The sequence below is a fragment of the Coffea arabica genome, chromosome 6e, assembly GCF_036785885.1.
Source record: "Coffea arabica cultivar ET-39 chromosome 6e, Coffea Arabica ET-39 HiFi, whole genome shotgun sequence".
NCBI lineage: Eukaryota > Viridiplantae > Streptophyta > Magnoliopsida > Gentianales > Rubiaceae > Coffea > Coffea arabica.
The window spans coordinates 6395571-6409712 of record NC_092321.1 but is presented as its reverse complement, the minus strand read 5'-3'; the positions used below and the strand labels follow the sequence as shown (position 1 = coordinate 6409712).

The 14142-nt window shown below is 37.8% G+C and overlaps 2 protein-coding genes across 2 annotated transcripts; both read right to left on the bottom strand.

Annotated features, from left to right (window-relative positions):
* Positions 1-3844: 3844 nt before the first annotated feature.
* Positions 3845-7094, bottom strand: LOC113694631 (uncharacterized). The gene is made up of 3 exons (XM_027213478.2): positions 6327-7094; positions 4764-4945; positions 3845-4628 (listed from the first exon to the last, which is right to left on the bottom strand). Exons 1-3 carry the CDS (start codon positions 6943-6945, stop codon positions 4083-4085), a joined length of 1347 nt encoding a protein of 448 aa, XP_027069279.1. The 5' UTR covers positions 6946-7094; the 3' UTR covers positions 3845-4082.
* A 726-nt stretch (positions 7095-7820) lies between these two features.
* On the bottom strand, positions 7821-13795 carry LOC113696207 (putative clathrin assembly protein At5g35200). Its single transcript, XM_027215596.2, has 16 exons — positions 13656-13795; positions 12735-12855; positions 12574-12643; positions 12325-12422; positions 11571-11712; positions 11377-11477; positions 10491-10574; positions 10279-10329; positions 10124-10189; positions 9955-10020; positions 9764-9844; positions 9585-9662; positions 9041-9193; positions 8878-8953; positions 8674-8786; positions 7821-8413 (listed from the first exon to the last, which is right to left on the bottom strand). Exons 2-16 carry the CDS (start codon positions 12831-12833, stop codon positions 8051-8053), a joined length of 1641 nt encoding a protein of 546 aa, XP_027071397.1. The 5' UTR covers positions 12834-12855; positions 13656-13795; the 3' UTR covers positions 7821-8050.
* Positions 13796-14142: the final 347 nt, after the last annotated feature.

Below are 14142 nucleotides of genomic sequence, written 5' to 3'. Positions count from 1 at the left end.
TGGAATACTGGTATATGAGTAAGAAATGGAAACTTGCAACCTTTCGTACCAAAAAAAAAGAAATGGGAACTTGTACACTTAATAAGTGGAAAACCGTTGAAATGACAGTTATACCTAATACTTTGTGTAAGATGAGGCCAGATAAGGACCATCTTCATATTTGAAACTTCCCTCATCTGAGGAATCTAAGAATGCATTATAACTGTTTCTTAGCCAAGGTAAAGATCTAGTGGAATTAGGGCCTGTTAGGCCGTTACTTGTGAAGGTTTTTGAAGTCAATGCTCTCCACCATCTCAAAAGAAGTTGATATGCTAAAGCTGAAGACTAATGAAACAAATGATCAGCGGGTTCTTGTTTGGGAACTTTCAAAGCCTGTCAAATGACATAAGAAGATGTTATCTGTCTTGTTGATTGGGTATTGTAAGAGTGCTTTCAACATTTTCAGTTGAGTAAACATGAACTTGCATTAGGATACCTAGTGTTTTTCTTCTGATGCATGGTCAATAATGTGTTCCCCGTGGGTGACCAACGTCATGGTAAGACCGTAAGAGTAGGGTCTCCCTGGCAGATCGTTATGGTTTAGTTCATAATAACCACATTGCCACCCTGCCAATTGGAATCTGAGCCCCAGCTTTCTGTATTCCCAAAGTGTTCACTTATTTGATGCTTAGTTTGACTTATCTTTGTGAAAAATGTGAACTTCCGGAGTAAGCAAGTATTGTCAGTTTGTATGCTAAATGATATTATATTTGTTTTAGGTAATTCCTGTTTGTGCTAAGGAGGGATCATCTGATAAAGAGCTTAAGTGCGTGAAAGAGTTAATGCTGATTCTTGGCAGTTTTCTGCTGCTTTGAAGTAGGTTTAATATAAAGTATTCCATTGAAAATTATACTGCATAACTTACACAGAATTGAAGCAGCAGTTGTTTTATCTGTCATTAGGTTGAAGAATATTACACGAAGGGGAGAGAGTTGGCTTGGCACATTTGTCTGATGGGGTTGCTCTTTACATATGTCCTCAGAATGATAAAATTTTCACTATTCTTGCAATATATGGGTTCTTGAGGGGAGTTACAGCTTTTCAAGGCAAATCAAACTCTTTTATTGGTTGTGTAGTGTGGCGAAAGAATCAAACAACGACTACTTCTGTTGCAAACATGAAACAGCGTAGCAGGTCATACACTAAAGAGCCTATATTATCCCCATCTAATTCTTCCACCACCAAGCAAAGCATGGAAAGCATTACAGTTGCTGATAAGATAGTTGTCATCGGCAAATCTTCTAGAGCTGAATTGTCAACAACTCCTACTGTTCCTGAAAGTTCGTCTATTCAAGTTGCACACTAAAGACCTAAGCAGTAAACATCTTAATATGCCTTCTCAGACATCCAAGGGGCACCCTATGGAAAGGGAAGCTACTTCTGATGGTGTTCCTAAATCTGTGCAAGCTAATGCATGCAACGGAATTTCCAAAATTGTCCCTTCCTCTCCCACCCAGTGCCGTGAAAGTTGAAACATATGTTGCCAATTGATGAGCTTGATGATCTTCCTGAGTTCGACTTTGGAACCATCCGTGGAAATGCTTTTTCTTCAGTTTCCATGCCTATTAATGTGTCAACAGCTAGCAGGCTTCCAATTGAAAGATGGTTGATGATACTATTATGCCTAGTATTCCCGTTACGTATTCAGAATATGCTTCCAAGAGTAGAAGCATAGTTCAAAATCTTGGCCAAGATCGAGACGACTCAGTCGAATTATCACCAGAACGGACCCCTCCGATACGATAAAGGGATGAAATGACTCCGAGATACTTAACTTGTCGAGGAATCGTCTAAATCACCGAGAACTCGGTCAAGAAGTCTCCGAAAAGGATAGTTTCGGCCGAATTGGCTAAAATAATCTCGAGTCAACTCTCAAATTTACATTTTATAGATTTTTTTTGCTATTTTTTTATTATTTTTGTTTACCATATTTTTTAATATTATTCACAATTTTTAGAATATTAAATGTTTTAAAATTTGCATCTCGCCAAGACCGTAACCGATATGTCGAAACTGATGTGGAACAGTCTGGGACACGACCGTGACCGCGGCCACGACCACGACTTTGAACTATGAGTAGAAGTGATAATTTGAGTAATCATGACCTTTCTTCATATGTGAACCAAGGAATGCCTCTGTCTGGATATATTGCTAACCAAGAACCCTCGTCTCATGTTTCTGGTAGATTGAATGATCAAAATGGTTCTCACAAATATGCTACTCCAACTCCAAGCGCAGCAAATATTTCAACTTTGAGGCCACCTTCTGGTTCATTTGCCGCCAACCATCTAGTTCGACCAGCTTATGGAAGAAATTGGAGGACATGATACATGAATGCAAGATCTGTAAACTGCTGTAAATGAATGCTAGCAAAGTTATCAATGTTTATAGCACGTCACAGTCGAAATAGTGATGCCTTCCTACTGACAATTTGACCATCGTATATTAACTTTTGGAATCTGAAACTTTCAGGTCTGAATTTTTTTCTGGTTGCTTCTTGACATCTGGATTTTAAATATTTCCCAATGATTAATACTCTTGGTCTCTGGACGACTAATTTCTTAGAATATACCTGAAAAAAAAAGTCCTTCAAATGTACCTCTGACAGACTCTTGGTACCGAACTATAGTTGCCGCAAAATTTTTTTTTTAAAAAAAAAGTTGCAGGCTATCGTGCTGGCTGTGCACGGTAGCCTGTAGTCGATTTTTTTTTTTTTTTAAAAGGCAGCCTGCTATCATGTACTCTTTTTGCAAGTCAGTCTTCTACGCCAGTCTTTTTCGAGAGCTTGATCCGAAATGGGGCGCATGGGGAAAGTACTTTGGAATGATTTGATTGGGATGCTAGTGAGTTAATGAGCACTGTTTGCATGATTCTATCAACCCTTTTCTTGCGTGTTCTGAATCGACTTCCTTATCTATAAAGAAGAGATGCCCCGTAGAAGACTCCAGGCCACCGAAACTAACAAAAGGCTAAGGAGACCCATTTAGTACGGTATTTTTATGCCGACTAAAGTAACTTCAGGGGTTAACTCTTCAAATGTTAAAAGAATAAGGGCAGCTAATTCATCCGCATCTGTTGGAGGAAGGATATCCTTACGCCCAAAATATAGCTTTCAAAAGGGCACCTGCTACCGTGCTGATTGTGCACGGTAGCAGGCTGTCTTTTTTTTAAAAATTCGGCTGCAGGCTACTGTGCACAGTTAGCACGGTAGCCTGCAACTTTTTTTAAAAAAAAATAAAATTTGCTGCCGCGTTAACTAAGCACGGCAGGTATAGTTTGATACCACGGATCTGTCAGACGTACATTTGACAGACATTTTTTTTTTCAATTATATTATAAGAAATTAGCCGTCTCTGGACATATTTACAGTAACTGGAATGTCCTTTTTTTATGATTATTTGAGTTCCTCCTCCTTTGAAAAATCATGATATCCAGAATGCGCACATAATCTTCATGGCACCTCCCTGAATGTCCTTCCTCTCCCATCTCACATGTCGGTCAAGCAGTTGGACTGTTATGAGTGCAAAAAATATTGTCCTTTGGCTGTATGTTGACTATCATTTTTAGCCATAAGAAACAGCTTTACTGGCCGTGGAACAAATAGAAATTTGACAGCAGAATGCAGCAAAATTCCTTCTATTGAAGTTGTTGAACGGGTACTACCACAAATTGCTTCTATCAATACGATTTTCAATTAACTTGTGAAATTTTTGAAACGTACAGTTGCTTTCCAACTTAGCCCTGATTTATGTCCGAAGATTTGGCTGTCCGCTGATAAGATGCATAAAAAAAATAAAAAAAAAAGTACCATCCACAAAATTTAGAAATTTCCATTATAAAATACAAGCTATATACAAGAGCAAACATGAATAAAGGAAATAAACCTATCGAGAACAATGTACAGTTATTATAGGTGATGTAAAACTACCCAAGTACTCTGAATTATTTAGACGAAGCTTTTCTTGATCTGAAACAGCAGCAGCATAATTGAAGCCAAAGAATAAACACAACAAGGAAAAGACAGATTTACAGAAATTGGGGATTCAAGCAGCTGCTAAGTTGTCTAAATCGATATCATCCACAGTGAGCCAGTCGTTTGACTCCTCACCTTCTGAATCTTTGCCTCGCCTGGTTGACAATCCCGGGTTATTCTGACCACCCTGAGCTCCAGAATTTTCAGTTAATCTAACCCATTCACTTGATTCACTGGCTGATGAACCTCTTCCATTTTGTGTCCGCCTAAACCCAGAAACTTTATCTGATGGATCATTATCTTCATCCTCTAGATCACTGAAGGAAACATCATCCTCATTTTGAGGACGTTTCTGACCATCTAAGGATTCGGGTACACCAGCATCTTCATCTTTTAATCTCATTCCATTTTTCCCAGTTTCAACTTCTCTCTCTTTTGTAGTGTTTGCAGTCTCAGCTGATGCATCTTTCTGCTCAGATAAACTTTTATCTTCTTGTATTGCACTCATCTCTTGACTTAAAGCAGGGGTATTGACAGTTTCAGAGATACCAGAAGCCACTTGTGCATTACTCTTGTTCCGCAGTTTCAGCAGAAGTGTCTCTCTCACTTCAATGATCTACATATCAATCAAACTTAATTGAAAAAACAAGTAGAAGCATTGCAATATTACTCAGAGAAGGAATCCATTGAATGATCTGAACATGCAAGTTGAGAAAAGTAAAAATGATCTGAACATGGAGATGGATCTTGCCTCAGAAGTTGATAGAAGATCCATGTCAGTCTCATTCAATCTGGGAAGCAACAATATAAAATATATCATCCAGAATTGCCCATCACGCAAATGACTGCAAGTCCTCCTCAAAGTCCCAATACTAGGCACCAAATCCTCAATAGTTGCAGCATGTGATCTTTGATTATCAGACATGTCAAAATCTGCCAGAGATAAAACATTTGAGTAACAAATCAGGAAATGAGCCCTTATGACTGAATTAGCTGCAACAAACTGTGCTTGTAAACCATGGCCTTCCTGTGCTGCCTATTATGGTTCCGAGAAGAAAAAGAAAGAAATAGATAAAAGAAGGGCCCTAGGAGAAAAAAAGAGGGAGGGGGAGGGGGGGGGAAGAAGTTATGCTTCTTTTTAGCTGAAAGGTAAACACACAAGCACAAAGAAGGAGCCAAAATTCCTAAGGTCACAAGAACAACCGTATATATCGATGATTTGGTCCAAGAGAAATTGTAATCAAAGAATACAATTTAGAAGGCTAATTCGGAAAAAATGCATCAGTAGTTAATCCATTGGATTATGTGGTAAGAACCTTTGTGCATTTCAATTAGCCAAAGATCTACTGTTATGAGTTGTTTTCCTAATTCAGATTTCTTTTCACAGCATATGCAGGTATGAGACCACAATTAATCGAGTTCCACATTTGGGATTGCAAAATGAAACCAATACCATGACTGTTTTACAAAAGGGTAATAAAAAAAAGTAGAGATACACATGCTGCTCATGACAAGCACTCCTATTTTTTGAACCTCTCAATTCCTTTCCATTTTAAAACTATTAGCAAACAACCACAAATTCTGGAATTGCAAAAATGATTTCAGTTGTCGCCTAAATTTTTCAGTTCTGTAAGAAAAGGTATCATTTGCCCTCACAAGAGCCTCAAGCATTTCATGAGGAAATTATGGGAATGCCCAATAATGCTCTCAGCTGTCGGTTAATTTTTTGAGTCATACAAGAAATGGTATCATTTGCCCTCGTATAAAACACAAAAAAGGATAAGAGCATTAAGCACTTAATGAGGAAATGATGCAATGTCCAGTAATTAATGCAAATAAATCCAACTCCATCAAGATTATCCTATACATTGTGCCAATGAACACAATAACAATTGCTCACTCGAATTCCAAATTCCAAAACAATGTACTGTCAAGAAAAACTAGTTGCTTGAATGTAAGGTAACCAAAAGACAAAAGAGAGAGAAAAGATCAAGATTTGCTTTGTACTGATATTTACTGAAAGCTCGGAGCAGCATACTTCAATCTATGATCTAACTGGAAAAAAGTCAGTCCATCAACTACAAGCTATTACTACAAAATCATCAAAGTAACCAACTCAAAAAATTAGTCATCAAAGTAATATTGAATTGGTCAATAAAATGTTAAAAAGCTCCCAACTTTCGATTTCAAAAGTGCCACTCAAATGGTTCATAGCCACATCCTAAACCACAAATCAAAAATACAAAGAATAACTTGACTTTAAGACTTTATCCTAAGACAATTAACATGCGAATAAAAGGGGGGAAAATTTTACCATTTGGTAGAGAAAGAGGAAATTCTGTCCAAAGCTCAGGCCGTAGAGAAATTTCCCGAGCAAAGTCCACAAGTTCCTCCCTAATTCCGGCAACGTCCTGTTCTTCTAGGTCCTCTTCTTCACCTTCTCCTTCTCCTTCATCGATGACGTCACCTTGGAACTGTAGAAGATTAGTAGCAAGCTTCGAAATCCCAGAAACGGCTTTGTTGGAAGAAGAAGAGAAGAGGGATTTAAAGCTGCCACCGATTTCCTCCAAGTCCTTTCTTATTCCAGTGATAGTTTCAGATTCCGAGGGAGGCGACGCCGTCGCATAACCATCACCTGCAGTCGTGGAAGTGTAATTACTGTTGAAGTCACCGGCATTCTGACGTTGGGAGGCCGGGGGAGGGGCCAAAAAGGCGGCGACTCCCCGGAGATGGTAGGAGAAGGTCTGAGAGAGGGCAGAAAGGTCCTGTTTGACGCCGGAGGGAGGAGAAGAGGCAGAATTGGGTGAGGCGAGTGCAGGAGAGTGGCGGGTTGTCGAGGGTTTATTGTCTTGATCGTCGCGATCGCCGTCGTCGGAGTCAGAATCTGATTTGAAAGGGTTGGGTAGAGAAAATGATGAGAGCCAGGTAGACATTTTTCTGTTTTCTTGTTCTTGTAGGTACAAATTAATTTCTCGTTAATGATTCGCTTAAAAGGAAAATGGGGGTAAAACAAGAAGAAGGAAAATGGGTGGAGTGAGGATTGAGGTTTGTGGAGAATGGGCAGCAGAATTTAGCAAGTGATTTTGAGTACAGTCGGTCTTTCTTCCTTCCTACTACAACTACAACAGCTTGGCTTCTTCTGAAGAGTACAGCCTAAAGCGGAAAGGCAAAGACCAGAGACTGATGGGTTTTCATATACTCCTATGTTTCTGCAACCACAAAACAAAAGTGAATCAAACAATAATAAATAATATCAATTTCTCCGACCATTTTCGTTTTTTTTTTCTGTTTTTTGGCCAGCAGAATAATTTTTTTTTTTTTTAAGGAGGAAGAAAACGGCAAGTGACAATTAATTTCACTGATTATTTTGCTAGCTCGATTTGTAGCTTTTCTTCTGGAGAACAATTCATCCAATCATTTATTCTTATTGGCTGGTCATTTAACTCCTAGTTGAAAACAACGAAATACGACCGTTTTTCTGGTAGAGTAAGGGAGGATAGCAACCAGGCGCCACGACACATTGGTAAAATCTGCAAATCGATATCGAAGTGATCGAACAACAGGAAATACTTGAAGATTGCTGTCGAAGTCTGTTTACTCATTAGGAATATAACAACATGCTATAATTTGAAACCAGTCTATGAGCAAGAATGATGAATTCAATTTCGTTCAATACGAGTACATTAATTGGGAATGCAAGAACAAAAACATATTTTACAACAAATAAAACTCGGAGAAGGGAGTGTGGGTGGGGTGGGGCATGAGATAAAAATGTGGTTCTGCTCTATAACATAAGCAGCTTACAAAATTTTATCCAATCCCAAAAGCATATTATTATCATCGTCCGTGAAGCAAACAATCAATGATTTATACTCTAACTAATTATCAAACAAATTTTTATCCTATCTCCTGCGCTACACAAATTATGGTACACATCTATCCTCCAGCATCTTCCAAATATCAAGAATCAAACCTAAATCAGATCTTTCCTCTCCTAGCTGTGTTGAGCGAAACAAGATTTTCTTACAGTCACCCTGCTCAAATGAGGCCTGAGTATGGATTGTATGCTCGAACAGGCATGCCTGAGCCGTAGGGGTGAACACCAGCTCCATATTGGTTGCCAAAAGGATTACCGGGTTGTTGTGGGCCCATCATCATCACCTGCTGTTGCTGCTGCAACATAAAATTCTGTTGCTGGTTGGCCATGGCTACCATTTGTACAGAAGGCGGTGCAGCCACTGTATTGGACGCATAGAACGGATCATGTGCTCTTGGTAGCATCATTGGACCGCCCATTGGTGCTGTTGTTTCCCATGGATTATAGCTTACTGTCTGCTGGTTGCTTCTTCTAATTGCATCATCATATAAGCTGTCTAATGTAAGTTTGTCCAGCCCACCAGCCTTTACAAATAAAAGTAGCGCGAGTCAGTACAAAAGATTCATTTTGAAATCCAACTGCCCTTAACAGAATGGTATCAGCATGGGAAAATATACGTATCTATAACAGACGAACAGAGAAACTTAAAAGACTGTACTCTGTCTTAAACAAGTCAATATATTTTAAGGGTTTATTGGGTCCCTATAAACACCAAGATCTATTTAAAACATATATATATATATATATATATATATATGAAGAATTTGTGACCAACAATACATACCAATTTGCTGGCAGTCGTGGCACTTTCATTTGAACTAGGAGCAGTAACTAGTGCCAACTCCCAGCCTGTAGTTCCATTGGTCAAACCAGTAGAAGCTGGCTGTTCAGCTACACCTACAATGGCAATTAAGCAGAGATAATTTAAACATGTATTCCCTAATGACAATCAAATTTTCAGGCAGACTAATTTCTAGTTTAAACTTACCAACTGGTACAATGGCTAAAGCCATGGCATTCTTCTCATCTAACTCTGAGGCTGCTGGAACTGGATCATTCAGACCCTGACAACAAAATCAATGCAGCCACCTTGAAAGGCCTGAAAAGCTGGTCAGGAGATTTCTTTTTAATCAAATAACACTATGACTTACCAACAAGTCTGGTGGTTCCACAACAGGAGCTTCCACTTTGATGGGTTGTGGTTCAGGTTCAGGTTCAGGCGGAGGGGGTGGGGAAGGTGAGACTTCCTCTTTCACTTCTGGAGTCTTTTTGTACTCAATGGCTAAAGTTACTTTGTCAACTGTCTGCTTCAAAAAATGTACAAGTGCAGTTATAATCTCGTAGAAGCTTCTATATGAATGGAACTTTTTTTACTTTCGAAACTTTCAGTCAAAGTGGATTTCTACAAAGTGAGAACGTGCATGTTTGGTGATAATAAAGGCATTCATAGGTATGGGGAAGCAGCAAATTGAGAATATCAAATTGAGGCAATCAAATTGAGGCAATTGTTGACACATCTCTGTTGTTTGAAAGATAATTAAACCAGACAGAGGACGGTATGATAGCTTTATGCATATATGTTCATGTGCAAACATGACTGCCATACAGATTTATTACACTCTTTTAACAATTGAATACCAAAGCTTTCTACAGACACATAGTCAAAGGGTAGCAAGTTGGCCAAGACTTCCATACCGAATCCCTACGAACTGTTGAAGATCGAGGTGCTTCTCTCACATACTCCTCCATGGCTTGTAGAAATGATGCAGGGGGCTTCAGTATAGATCAACAATATAGCAAAAGAATAATGTAAAAATTAGAAGAAAATTCAACTGAAACATACATTTTAAGTAAGGCATTCAAACAAATCAAACCTGTTCGATCTTGATAAAACGTTCACCACGTCCAACGTCAAGGCTTTTACATACTTCATAAAATTCTGATAGACTCTCGGCCTGAAAAAAACAAAGATAATTAACAAAACGCCTCAATATGGGGTGTAAACATCTCCACAGACTTTGGGATCAATTCAAAAAGATCCAGAAAATAATGAACAATGTAGAACCTGCTGGCCAGCCCTGCGGTAGATATCCAGAGCCTTAAGAGCATCATGACGTTGCATCTCAAAAAACTGTTAAGATCAAGATAGTATAGTTTGTCATCAGTTGTAGTGTTCTATAGTACTATCAGCATCAAGCTATCTACAGGATAAAAATCCTAAATCAAAAGCCTACCTTGTCAACCAAATTAACTGTGCCATCACTAATAGCATTATAAATTTTGATGCTTTCAGAAGCAACCTACAAGCATGAACTGGAAGAGTAAATCACCAGAACAAGAGAAAATCATATGCAGCTAATTTCTGTTTTTCAAATGAGACAATACTTACCATTGAAAGTGCCAACTGAATCACAAAATTGTGAACTGCTGCTCCTTGTGGCTGCACAAACATCAGACTATGCTTCTCAACAGGGTAATAACAAGCATGGGAAAGGTATACCGGACAATAACTGAGGTGATGGTCCTTGATTTGCAAATACTAACATGCAAAACCCACAAATCGAATACTTCATGAAAAACTGAACAATGATTGAAAATTACCTGGCAACCAAGAACACGAAACAGAAGCTGCTGCAAAGAGGGCAATTGTTCAAGCAACTCTGGAGTATCCAGATCTTTAGTTCTCTGGCCAAGCATCAAAATTTAGTTCATCAAGATATGATAATGTAACCACAAAATCTCGCAGATTAACATAGACCTTTAGCCTGCTTTGCAGCAATTTTTTTCAAAAAAAAAAGAAAGAAAACAGCAAAGAAGTCAAGATATCATCAAGTAGCAGTTCCTGAGGTAAGGTGAGGAAGCACATAAGCTAAAAGTAACTGGAAAACTCACTTAAATCAGAAACAAAATAAGTAATCACATTAATAGGTTTTCAGAGAAAAGAAGTTGCTAACTTATTTTATACACCCACACACACACATTAAAAAAAAACTTTTGAGGAAACATATAGTAGACATCCTCAAACTACTATTACCCGCACTAATCAGTACCAGAACATATAAAACTTAGACAATGATAAAAGTTTGATATATAAATGGATTCTACAACCTTAATATGCTACATTCCAGTGTTGCTGTTAAATTCTCTCTGAGTAATTATGAAGTGTTGCTACCCAAAAGGAAGCTCATGGTTATACCACCATAAGCAGATGAAGGCAACATAACATAGTCTAGAGTTGTAATATACACAGAACAGCAGCAAACAGTCAGATGCAACCAAACAAATAAACTTTTGTGCCATAGTTTGTTAAAAGAAATGGGCACAAGCACACTAGGATCTGAATAAAAATGCTGTCCTTATCCCCAAACTATTCTATTTCTTAAAATTAGTCAACCATGAAAATTTCACAATTTATGCAATAAAGAAGAAAAAAGCACATTAAAAGAATAAACACAGGATGATTATTCACATGAAATGAGTTTCTCACCGGACGATCTGTCTCAATATCATACTTTAACACCCGGAAACACTCCAGCCTTTCCTCCAAGAATAATGCATAGGTGCGCACCCAAGCAGAATAGTCCCATGCTGAGTAAACAAGGTTGTAAACATTTCATTCTAGAATGACTTTCCTCGCGAAACTACCAATGGATTAGATAAGTAAAGCAGATAAAAACATACCATTTGGACTCGAATCATCCTTGAAATGAGACATGTTGAACATGTGGCTTCTGCTTCTACCATAATTTATAAGTTCTTCCTGGAATGTTGGGTCCACCTCTCTTAAAGCACGATGGATGACTACCAAAGTTTTCAAGGCAACCTTGAGAACAACAACGAGTCAATTTAACAGCAAAAACAAGTACCACAGAGGGTGTTAAATAAATGAGATATCATTCAGTCAGAGACTAATATGCTACATTATCTGCTGCACATTTAACTTCCTTATAGGCATGGTGACTTTCTCATATGCATTTTATACAAATGCTCGACAGATATCCATTTCATTTACATTCAGGAGTTATTTTAGGCCCAGTGTGAATCTGAAACTTCTGGAAAATGACACATTGGAGACACGCAAAACATATACAGTAGACCGAGCTGTTCATGTAAAATATTAGGGGTAATTCACAATTCATTGAGCTCAAGCACGAGTTTCATATGATCACCAATCTGATATGGGGGTAGAAAGAAAAACTGACTATGGAACTATAGTTATTGTCTCAAATATGAAGATTCATCCTCAAGCAATATACTATGTACTAGTGCAGTTTAATTACCTAATACACATTAGGTGCCTTAGACTGCAGATGAAATCTGATGGCCATGAAGCAAGAAAGGGAAAATATATTTTTTCACTGCATTTCCACACAACAGAGGTGGTCTACAGTATCGCATTAACAAGTTTGCTTTCTATGCAACTCATCACACATACCGCCCAGTTATGTGTCCTTGCTAATCGTCTTGCCAGAGCATGGATGCAGTATGCAACATCAGCTCGTGGTCTGGTAGCCGAAATAGCAGCAAAAATAGCTGAAATTATAAATCCAAAAATTGTATTAGGCCCCAGTGTAGATCCCATTACCTGATTAATAGATATGCAATAAAACAGGCTATGAAGGGATACAAGCCCATCATAGTATAACGACAGCCATTTGACGTTCACGGCATGTACCCCACCCACCTCTTATGTGTTTTTCTTTTGCTGGTCGCTCAACATGATTTGTTGCCTTAACAATGGCAATGTCCAATTCCTATAGAGTCCAAAAGGTAGATGTTCTTAAACACCAATAATGGAAAAACATTGAATGAAAAAGAAAAAATAGATCAAACAAACATTGATACCTTGTAATCACTATTTATTTTAGCCAAACTAACAGTCGTGGTATCCTTAAGTGCTCCAAGAGTTTTACGCAAGCTTTTCTGTGTCCCTCCTCCAGACATTCTCTCTTTTAACTAAAAATATCTGCACAAAAACCAATACGCATAAAAATGATCAACGGCAACTTTCTTAGGAATATCAAGTTCAAACAATCTAGATATTTCATCTGATACTCCGGTTAAGACTTCCTAACACAACCACAAAATAGTTCTTGTCATCCAAGAACATATGCGATTCTAATACTTGCATACAAACCGAAAGAAGTATCTCTAGGTACCACTGAGAGTCAAAAGTCAATACTTTGTAGCTGATGTTGCAAATTCACAGGCCACAACACAAACCAAATCTGATCCAAGATGGCTGTACGGTAGAAATCCTAGAATTTAGATGATAACGTAGCAGAAGCTGACCTACTATTCAACAATAATTACCAATTCAAGCCCTTTAGACTGATCTCTTTCGTTATCAAGTTTAGTATCAATCTCTCTGGTTTTTACATACTATACATTGTTTTATGGATCATAAGATTCCAGAATTTCCTCAATTGTCCTAAAATATTGAAGAAAATGCGAACCAGAATTGCAAAATGAAAACGCGAAATCAGTTCAAAAGAAAAAGGAAAATTTTATTAAAGTAAAGAACAACCCACAAATATGAATCAAACAAAAGGATGAAAAACCAAAGTACAGACTAAGCAACTCATTATCAAAGATCCAAACACACCATATTGAGTTACAAACGTCACATATTCATACTTTTCAGCTGAGCCCACTAATACATAATAAGCAAAAATCAGAACCCATAATCAAAAGAACCAAGATTATGACTGGAAAAAGAGCATCCCAAAAAAAAAAAGAATAATAATAAGAAAAGTAGAGTCTCACCAGAATAGAGAAAGAGAGAGAGAAAGAAAGAAGGAGCACACAAAAATGAAGAAGAAAAAAGGAAAAGGAGAGAGAAAGGAAGAAGTTTATGGCCTTTAGGCCTTTGAGCAGGGGTGAGGAGAGTCTATGTATAGAGTATAGTCTGGTAATTTTGGTATGGCGGAGGTCTATTACAGTCTACTGAAGAAAAGTCTTCCCAAGCAATTGAATTGGTTTTGGTTGGCCGTCGGCGTCTGTCTTATTTCATCGTTTACTCACTCGCTTATATAATATTATTATTATTATTATATTGTATGTACGCCATTAAATAACAATAAATAGTTATACTAGAAACTTTCTTTATTTATGTACACCAAATAACAAAATAGTACGTAGTAGGACTAGTGGTATTTATAATTACTACCATTTACTGATTACTACTACTTCCAAAAAGAATAAAGAAAACCAATATTCTGCATATCTTAGTTTCTATTTCTATTCTTTAATT

Bases quoted from the DNA above. Each gene is read 5' to 3' on its own strand.
- LOC113694631 (XM_027213478.2), bottom strand. From the start codon at position 6,945: ATGTCTACCTGGCTCTCATCATTTTCTCTACCCAACCCTTTCAAATCA. The intron at 4,946-6,326 runs GTAAAATTTTCC...TATCTCTGGCAG, and splicing joins TCCTCTTTCTCTACCAAATG to ATTTTGACATGTCTGATAAT. The intron at 4,629-4,763 runs GCAAGATCCATC...ATTGATATGTAG, and splicing joins ATCTTCTATCAACTTCTGAG to ATCATTGAAGTGAGAGAGAC.
- LOC113696207 (XM_027215596.2), bottom strand. From the start codon at position 12,833: ATGTCTGGAGGAGGGACACAGAAAAGCTTGCGTAAAACTCTTGGAGCA. The intron at 12,644-12,734 runs GTATCAATGTTT...TGGACTCTATAG, and splicing joins AAATAAATAGTGATTACAAG to GAATTGGACATTGCCATTGT. The intron at 11,713-12,324 runs GTATGTGTGATG...GTTGTTCTCAAG, and splicing joins CAAGGACACATAACTGGGCG to GTTGCCTTGAAAACTTTGGT.